This window comes from Gigantopelta aegis, unplaced genomic scaffold (genome assembly GCF_016097555.1).
Source record: "Gigantopelta aegis isolate Gae_Host unplaced genomic scaffold, Gae_host_genome ctg3085_pilon_pilon, whole genome shotgun sequence".
In the NCBI taxonomy this organism is placed as follows: domain Eukaryota; kingdom Metazoa; phylum Mollusca; class Gastropoda; order Neomphalida; family Peltospiridae; genus Gigantopelta; species Gigantopelta aegis.
Window position 1 is genome coordinate 40,773 of NW_024533170.1, and position 10,661 is coordinate 51,433.

The 10,661-nt window shown below is 36.7% G+C and overlaps 1 protein-coding gene and 1 pseudogene across 1 annotated transcript; both read right to left on the reverse strand.

Moving 5' to 3' along the window:
* The window catches only part of LOC121391909, a 36,803-nt pseudogene extending 31,573 nt beyond the window's left edge, over positions 1 to 5,230 (reverse strand).
* A 91-nt stretch (positions 5,231 to 5,321) lies between these two features.
* On the reverse strand, positions 5,322 to 5,981 carry LOC121391910 (leucine-rich repeat extensin-like protein 5). Its single transcript, XM_041523372.1, has one exon. It carries the CDS (start codon positions 5,979 to 5,981, stop codon positions 5,322 to 5,324), a length of 660 nt encoding a protein of 219 aa, XP_041379306.1.
* Between the last annotated feature and the right edge of the window lie 4,680 nt (positions 5,982 to 10,661).

Genomic DNA, 10,661 nt, shown 5'->3' on the forward strand with positions numbered 1-10,661 from the left:
TGAAGTGTCTAGATGTACAAATAATGATGCTAAAAATGAATCCTAAACTTTATACTTGTAGTTTCAACAAATTTACAATTTGTTTAGCATAAACAATTTGACACTACCAATACTGAAATCACCCTTCATTTATACCAATACTGAAATCACCCTTCATTTATACCAATACTGAAATCACCCATCATCTATACCAATACTGAAATCACCCATCATCTATACCAATACTGAAATCACCCTTCATTTATATCAATACTGAAATCACCCATCATCTATACCAATACTGAAATCACCCATCATCTATACCAATACTGAAATCACCCTTCATTTATACCAATACTGAAATCACCCATCATTTATACCAATACTGAAATCACCCTTCATTTATACCAATACTGAAATCACCCTTCATTTATACCAATACTGAAATCAACCCATCCATGTACCAATACTGAAATCACCCTTCTTTATACCAATACTGAAATCACCCTTCATTGATACCAATACTGAAATCACCCTTCATTTATACCAATACTGAAATCACCCATCATCTATACCAATACTGAAATCACCCATCATTTTATACCAATACTGAAATCACCCATCATTTATATCAATACTGAAATCACCCTTCATTTATATCAATACTGAAATCACCCTTCATTTATATCAATACTGAAATCACCCATCATCTATACCAATACTGAAATACACCCTCATTTTATATCAATACTGAAATCACCCTTCATTTATATCAATACTGAAATCACCCTTCATTTATATCAATACTGAAATCACCCCATCATCTATACCAATACTGAAATCACCCTTCATTTATACCAATACTGAAATCACCCATCATTTATACCAATACTGAAATCACCCATCATTTATACCAATACTGAAATCACCCATCATCTATACCAATACTGAAATCACCCTTCATTTATACCAATACTGAAAATCACCCATCATTTATACCAATACTGAAATCACCCATCATCTTATACCAATACTGAAATCACCCTTCATTTATACCAATACTGAAATCACCCATCATTTATACCAATACTGAAATCACCCATCATTCATTAAATCCTAAGCTTAATATCTACAAAGTAGTAAGTAGCTTAATAAATACTATATCAATAATTCCATTTCAATCTCACAATTATTTTGTCCACATGTACATGTACCACAATTAAGTATATTCCTTCCATTATAGAACATTTCAATTTTTAAACCCTTGAACATTATTATGTACACTATTGATAACTTACACAAAAGAGTCTCCTAAACTAATAATACAGCTGGTATCTTGTTGTGATGTCATATTTAGTAATCATCATGGCTAAATGAGGACGCCAATCACCAGCTCGAGTTAACCCTTCAGGCTAAAATAAGGTACCCATTAATTAATAAGTCATTCTGTAATGTCACTAACTATCTGTCCATCCATCCATCCACTCATCCATTAATCTACTGTCCATCCTTTCATCTGATCTATACATCCATCTAACAATCATTCTATCCACACATCCATTCTTACTTTAGCTACAGGAGGGCATTCTACCAAGCATTAAACGTATAAAAAGTACTAAGAGGATCGGATGTTTGTAGACTGGCTGTAAATCGGTTGACAACATATGTTCTACTTTGGTCATCCATGCGACTAGCTAGCATTAAAGCATGACCCCACAGACTCTGACTACAAGCCAGATCTAATGCTTCCTAAAATAACAAAACAAATAAAATTTGCTTAACAAAAGTGAATCCAAACAAGTACATATTACCACATGTAATAATTCTGTTACCTTTTTTCTTCCTGATAATAGTAACTGGCGAAGCTCGTCCAAGCCACTTGCCTTTTCTTCACCAGCTCCGCCTACTCCAACTCCTCTCGGACTCTTTGCAATTGAAGGAGTGGTCTCTTGAGTCAAAAGGTCAGAGACATCGCTGGGTACTACAACTCCATTTTGTTGACACAAAAGTACTAGGAAGTTCCATAGCAAAGCATCATCTTTAGCTATCTCTTGATCTGTTGCAGAGGTATCTGTACTTTGAGCTATGCTAATAGATTGATCAGCTCTCTTAGCTGCATATTTTACTACTGAACTCTTAGGAGAATCACCACTGAGAGGAGAGAGAGAAAGAGAATAAAAAAAACGTTATTTATCTTGCCTAGAAACAAAAGAAATGTCAAACTTACAGTACTAATGGACCAGGCAGAGTGGCTACCTTTTCAGACAACTCCACAAATTCAGGGATTATATTCTGAGAGGGAGACAATCAAAACATTTAAGATACACTTCATATAACATACCTGTATTGATATGATCTCTACTTTAGCACTAGTATGACTCGATGGTTTTATAGGAAGAACTGTCACCAAATGGCCTCCGATACCAAATCTAACAGAGACATGAGGATGAGCAAATGGCAGAGGAGTCTCTCGTTGTGGAGGTGCTGGAGGAAGTAGAGCAGACTCTATAAAAAGAAGCATAAAATGAAGACCATAAACAAATGCTCCAAATATTACCAACATGTAATTATCAGAGATACATGTACATGTATCTCTCCATCAACATGTAAACATGTATTATTACATGTACTTACATGTAATAGTATGAGAGAGAGATATGAATACAATAAACTAATACTAGCTGCTCAATCTGACAGCAGTCTCTTACCTTGCATAGAAGGAGGTGTCCATTCTTGTTTCTTCTCCGTATCCACCTACAGCATATCTATGACTAACGTCAGGTGGTTGACTATACTCCTCCTTCTCTCTCAGCACCCTCTCCGGCATAATGTTCTGAGTGGGTGTAGCCATACTCACTAGGATACCCCTCAACAGGAGGTTGTTCAATGTGGGTGGATTCATAGGGCATTTCACCCTCGTATTGATAGTAACTATAACTAGTATCAGTTTGATCCTGTTGCCCCATATATGGCAGATGCTTCAAGGGATTGAGGTTCCATGTATTCTCCAACTGGTTGATGATGAGCAGAGGGTGGAGGATCTTGAATAGAAGCAGACCGAGTGGGTGATGGTAACTTTGGCCATGGTAGCGATAGTCGTTATAGTACGAGTCATGGTAGCTGTAATATCCATAGTCAGGTTTATCTTGTGGGTAACGCCCCTGGTAATAAGGGTCATCATAGTACTGGTAGTAGTCATGATCTGATCTTTGATATCTAGGGTCATACCGCTGTCGTCGAGAGTAGTAATCCCGTTCATCATAATAGCTAGTGTAATGATGAGGGGGTCTGTAATATGGATCATGAGGGTCATAGTGACGATCATATTCTTTTCGAGGAGGGTCTATCGAGGATCGTATTCATAAGCAGTTCGACTATGAGGTCTATGATACCGGTCACGCCGGTCATACTGGTATGACCTACCATTGTAGTAATCCCAATGTCCTCCATAATCATATCTCCTATCGCGAGGATCTCTTTGATAAAAATCGTATTCTGGTCCTTCACTCCACGACGATGTTCATACCGACTCCTATCATCAACATCTTGTACCTCACTGCTAGATGTTGTCACTAGAGGAGCAGGAACAGAGACGTTCTCCTGATAGCTTGATGTTGAAGTAACAGCTGTTGAAGGACCAGAAGAGCTCTCTGTAACAGTAGCTGTGGTTATTGTAGCAGCTGGTGGCAGGTTGGCAGTAGTAGTAGGAAGTTCTTCATTGGTTACATTGCTGATAGAAGGTCTGCTAAATGCTGACGTAGATTGGACCACAGGGCAGCACTAGCTTTTAAAAGAGGATTGAACTGTGTCTGACTAACAGATGATAATGCTATAGGAGGGGGTGGAGCTGTGAATGTAGGGGGCTGAATGGGTGAGGCAGTTAGTTCAGCTGGGAAAATCACTCGTTGGAGGAGGTGTAGCTGATGAGGTGGGTGGAGTTGAAGATGGTTCTCCATCAGGTTGTAAATCAAATACTGTATCCATTGTGTGAGAAATGGACTGGAGAGGTTGTTCAACTGGTTTCTCTAATTGGACAGGTTGGTTTTGAGGAAGAAGTGGTTGACCTGTAGCCCAAAAGAAAAACAATAAAGTAACAACATCTGTTTATAACATATCCATTTGGTACCCACCCATTTATACATTCATCATTCTGTCAGTGTTCTCATCTATGGCCCCATCCATCCATCCATTATCTATTAACTTATCTACCCATCCATCCATTTATACCTACAGTATGCAGGACATACAACATTAATGCACATATACTAATATGATGACAACATTTTTAATAACCTTCATTAGATTCAATAGAACTAGAGTCATGTACCAAAGCACTCTGCTCCTCAGATGGAGCAGACAAAGAGTAACTACCATTGGACAAATCAGATGCAGGAGGTACAATACGAAACGGAGACTCCAATGTTAGATTATTGTCACCTTCCAAGAGAGAAGACACTGATTGGGAGGCAGATGGGGGATTAGAGTCTCCCTCAGTAATAGCACGTTCTTCTTCTCTCTCACTGCTGAGTGGAAACTGGTTAGGATATTCAACCAATGATTCAGTGTTATCAATATCAGCAGTAACATCTGACAAATGAACTACATTGGACGATCTTCTAGAATTATGTGGTGAGGTCATAATTGATGATGAACCCAACTGGTTGTTAGGATAATTAGTAGGGGCAAAGACATCCTCCTTTACTTCCAATACATCTGAAGGTATATTGGCATTTGTTAATCGACCATGACTCGAGTCAGTGTGAGCATTTGTCATCCTCTCCGTCATAGCATTCAAATCACTAGGCATAGATTGTGAGTGCATTGTTGGTCCACCAAGTGGTAGAGGAGGAGTCACATTGGAGCCGTGGTAACCAGAGTACTCGTACACAGGACTCTGTTCTAATACTGTGGACGATGGGAGAGGAGGAAACGAATCCAACATAGGGGGGCAGGAGGCTGTGGGATTTGGATCGAGAACTAAAGGAGGATGTATACCAGTCATTGGAAGTGAAGAGGGAGGATGGTGATAAATGTGAGAATCTGTTTCAGCTGTTTGATTCCCTTCATCTGTAATATCATTCAAACCAGTTTCTAAAACAGGCCTGTCCAGGTTAGTATCATCTGTCACTGGTGAATATCGGCTTGGCACAATAGGGCCTTCATTGCCAAATGTAGCAGGCAATAAAGGATAATGAATAGAATTATTAGAGGATGTGCTCACTAAAGACACAGTGGGTGTGGTTTCAGGCATTTGTGAGACATCTAGTTTCTCTGAGACTTGATTTAATGTTGCTTCAGAATTCAAGTCATTAGTTGTTATTTGAACATTAGTATCTGCTACACTAACTGGCTCCTCCAAGTGTAAACTTTCTAAATTGAGTGATCGCATGGGCGGGGTGTGGAATAGACATTGGTATAAAAGGGGAGGGGTCAGATGCCTGGGAAACCGAGTGATAAGGGGTTGGATTAAGTGGATGTGGTTCTGAGTGATATGGGGCTGGACTAAGTGGGTGTGGCTCAGAAGATAGAAGAGGAGGAGAGGGATCAGATGTGGGTGATGGATGATAAGGAGAGGAGTCCAATAGATGTGATGTATCATCAAAAGAAGGATCTTGAGCAACAAGAAGTTGGTCAGTTTCTGATGAAGATGGGAACGTTTCTGGAAAAGATAAATGACAAACTGTTAGTTCGCTATTAAACGATGGTTGAGGTTGATAGGTGTGTGGAACAAGCATGGGAGGTTGTCCAATACCTTGCAACATAGGAGGAGGCGGTTGGTTGCCTTGGTTACCTTGAGGAGGGTGTGACTCCATTGACGCTGTAGGCTGTAAACTGGTATCAATAAATGCAAATGGATTCTCTGATGGTGAGCCTGGAGAACCAAAGTATTGTTTGGATTGGAAGTGCCGTCTTTGTATGAGCACTTTCAGTTTTTGTGGTACCAGAAGTGGGTCCAAATAACGATGAAGCCAAAGATGGGGAGGACCAGAATTGGAAGCCATTGTACGTCTTGGAGTGGAGTCCTTGGTCTGTGAGACGTAGAATTAGTGAGGGGGTCTTTTCAATATATGTTATTTAAATAAAGTACATAAAATCTATCTAGACCTATTATTTTGACAAACTTGGAGCCCAATTTTCCAATAATACATCTACTAAAACACTACTAACCGACTTACAAGAAATTGAATTCTTGAAAACGTTTTCCTCTAAACCAAAACTATATAAAGTTTCAAGTGAGTCATAGTAATATTAAAAGCCCTGAGACGCCCTACGGCTAATTAAAACTTGCGGTCAACTGAGCTTGCGCAGTAGCACATATCCACGTGCATTGCTGACATGGCAATAATAATAAACAATAATACTGAACGTTCCACGAGGGCCAGTAAATTTTTCAAGAATGACTAAAGAGCTTTGCAACCATGGGTAAAACCATTTTAATGTCTGTTTTATGAAATGTAATTGTCATCTGCTACAGATGGACTGGATCTACCGTTTCTGATACACCAACAGTTTCAGAATCGTCTAGTATGTTACAGTATACATAGAGATCTGATGCAAAGTTATTTGGTATACATCTAGTGCATCTTGAAGACCCATATCTCGGTATTGACCTGACATTCCCTGATCAGGGGTGTGCCATCAATCTTACCGATATGCTCCTCTTATCAACCTGTTAGTACTCCAGTGTCTTTTCCTGTAAGTCATGCAGTGAGCTCATTAGATCTACAGTAACTCACTGTCATTCACTAGTAATCTATTGTCATTTCTTTAGTTTGAAGCATGTACATCAGTAATATCATCTTCTGAAAGCTCCACCCAATGAGGTTATACTCTAACCTCTATACAAACACAACATATTAGACCTTACCTTATCTCTATTTACTTTTAGTCTCCATTGACAATTAATTCATTGCCCAGCACCTCTCTATCTACTAATCAAGAACTCTTACCTATTGTACAGAAGCAAGTACTGCCTGTTGTCCAAGAAACATAACAATATTCGTGCAGTACCAGCATACATACTATATCAAGGTAGAAATATATATCCTTTGTTCTTATGAAGCTTTTTTGATTTTGTTTATTTTTGTTGTTTGTTTGTTTGTGTTAAGATGAATGTGTTTTATTTAATAAGAGATCATTGTCCTGGAGAGTTTGACTTTAAGGTATCTTTAAGGGATGAAACAAAATGGGCACGTACGTTTTGTTACAATAATATAAATATATGATACTTATTTATTTATTTATTAATGATGGCACTTTCTATTCTTGCAGTATGACACAGATAAAAAATATCTTGTCATTAAAAGAAATGTTGATTTTGCTGTCACGTTTACCACCAATGGTAACTTTAATATACAAATATGTATGACCATATTCTTTTTAAAATCAATTAGAATTATATTATTGTGTTATGATATTTTAGATCCTTTGCCCTCAACTGCTGTTGTTCGAGTGTTGGTCGTTTATGCCCAGACTTCATTGACATGCAGAAGAAAGATCCTATTAAGAGATGTCTTAAAGATACTAGGAAAGACACTGATATTGGTGATAGGTTCATGGCATGTAGAAAAATGGTATAGAATATTACAGAGTATGAAGGAACATGACGTCATTTTAGTACGCGTTGTCAATAGGCCCTTGTGAGTTTAAGTTTATACTTACACACACAACATGCGAACTATTTGGAGTCCACTAAACTGAGTATAATGCACTAATCCATTTTTCAGTGAATTTGGTTCAGTTACAAAATTAGTCAATGGATTAGCTTAAATACTTTTTATAAATACTTAAAAGTTTGTATTAATTTGTTTTCTGGTTCTAGGTTCAGCTTCGGGACCATTTGCTGTTTTTAGTTTCTTTTGGCAGTCATCATGTTTAGCTCATGGTAAACAAATCATCACACCTCTTCTTCTTGTTTTTCATTTGCTGGACAAGTAAGTAGCTAAACATTGTCATGTTTTAATGACTATAGCCTATCTAAATCCATAACATTAGACTGTACTAGTGTCTTGTCATGTAGTGATAAAGAAATTGGATGGTGATTCCATAAAGTTTAAGAATATGTGCTTGTTAGTAAATCGAGACTGCAAGAAGATTGTTGGTTTAGACAGACCTCCAAAGAGATCTCTTTGCAACTCTAAAGTTCCAATACTAGCCCAGAAAAGAAAGGAAATTTGACGGACATTTCAACAAATGATATACATTCACAACTCCATTTCTTTGATACTGATCAGCCTGATGAAGATGGTTATTACCAAGTAATGGTGAGTGTAACGTAATGTTTTTATTCTATTGTAATTTGTTTAATGTGTTAATTTGTTTGTTACAGTGGGTGGTGTAAAAGTCGATTAATTTATAATGTGATGATGATGCCTCAAAAGAGGTGCTGAAATTGAAGAACTCACCAATCAGTGATGCACTATTGTTAGTATATCATGTTGACTTATATTTCAAGACTCGCCATTATATTGTTTAATTACCCACTAATGTATAATTCTTATCATAAATTTTGTTGTTTATAAAAAAAGGAACAATTTTGTTTGCTAATAGTTACATAATAGACACAGGCAAAGTACCACACAAGTTGCTACGCTCAATTGTGCATTGTATTTAAGTTTTTGTACTTAATCTATTCTAGCCACATCAATGTTAACAACAAGTATAAAAGCTTCCATCTGTGTAACTAACATACATGTCACTAATGATGTTAACTGACAAAATATTTACAATTGAAAGCAGAATTATATAAATTCAATGATGATTAGTAATACCAGTCAACCAGCTGACAAGACAATGTAATTATTTTTGACCAATTGTACCAGACGCTTTGTTGATCAGTTGACAGTCTGTAATTCTGTGACTCAGCCACACAATTGATCAAACCAGAAAAGAAAATAAAACAAAAAAAGTTGTGAACTAACATTGCTCTCCAATGCAAGTCATAGTTACATTGTAGCAAGAAATCTTACATGAAATATGATTAAATATCTGTATACATAAATGTTACTGTTACGAGACTCAGGATCTAGTTCAGCATCTGTACCAGATACATCTTGGTTTCATTTCCTCTTTGAAACTGGTTTTCAATGTTATGTCCTAATAATACAACAAAATAAAATTAAAGAGAATAGAGAATAACATTAACTAAAAATATCCAACTGGGCTTTTATTTCTACAATCATGTGACTTCACATTTGTTCGTTTTAATTTTTAACGATTATCCTACAAGCTACCAATGTTTTGCCTTATTAATTTGTATATTAAAATTAAGGAGGCATGTTCATCACAGGCTGAAAAGATCAATTATTGTATTGGGTTTCTAGACATACCTTCTCTTTGTGCTTAGCATATTATCAGCGTCAATCATTCCTTGCGTATTTTATCATATGTGTCCTCTTCACAACACATCCAGTTATTCTCCTAATATGGAAATAAGATTTCATTAACATCAATGGAAAACTATCTCAACAGAACAAGTATTATCAAGTGTTATATTTAGTTTCCAATTCAATGACATAATGCATTATTAATAAGGCTTACATGACATTTGGTCTCTTTTCCATATTGTTATGTATAATAGCTTGAAGTGTGTCATCTCGTAGATCACATAACTGATAAAGTTGTTGTCTCTGATGTGGATATGTGTCAGGACTAAATGATATACACAGGACTTCATCATGTCCTCTGTAAGAAAAGAACCACTAACACAAGTAGAATGAAATAAATAAATGAACGGGGACAAATATCCTTAATTCATCCTGCGCCAAAAAAAAACAACCAGCTGTCATTTCTAATGTTGTCTAAGTGCTCCCATTCCAAATATCGGAGTATTGTTTTTACCAACAGTATCTCCTGAGCCCAGCCTCTTTCTGCTATAGTCTAAGACTCTCTTTCCTCTGATACTTGGAGTTTCTTATATCTCCATCCCTCCATCTCTCCTCCTACACCATGAGGGTCGTAACACACGTTCTTGATAGCCTTGTTAAGGTGCAACAACAGTAGACTCAAGAGCTGGGGAACTCAGGAAATCAAGACTCTGATATCTGCAATACAAAAGTAATGGAGTTTGTAACAATCGTGAAGTTATTAGTATATTTAAAGTAATGAGATTAGATATTAACTTCAATAAAGCAATTTGATTGGTCGGAGGGTATTTGACAAGTTTAGGTACATTTATATAATACTAATATTTACCATTTAAACCAGAAGGACGCACTGTGGATCATAACCAAATTTTAACCAGAGTTTTTTCATTGGACCACTAGTGAAATAGTAGCCACCAAAGGCAGCAAACATGGATGCAAGAAAAAGAAGATAAATATATTATACATATATAGAACAATGTCCCATTAGACTGATAAATGTAATGTGAAGCACAAGCATTAAAACCTTTTCTTAATGGAGCACATTATAAACTGCTATCTATATATGCTTGGTATCAAGATTAATAGACACTAGTATTTGATAACTACAGGAGGTCACAGGTTGTCACTTTATTGTTACCATTGGATGGCATTTTAAATAAATATAGTTAAGATTCATACATGTTGATTGATAAACTAAACACTCTTAGAAAAGTAGCAGTGATCTTCAATTTAGCTTGAAGAGCACACGGCCATACAGGTCGCCTCAAATAACTAAATCAAAAAACACAATTATCTTTGAATTTTGGTTTAAGTTTT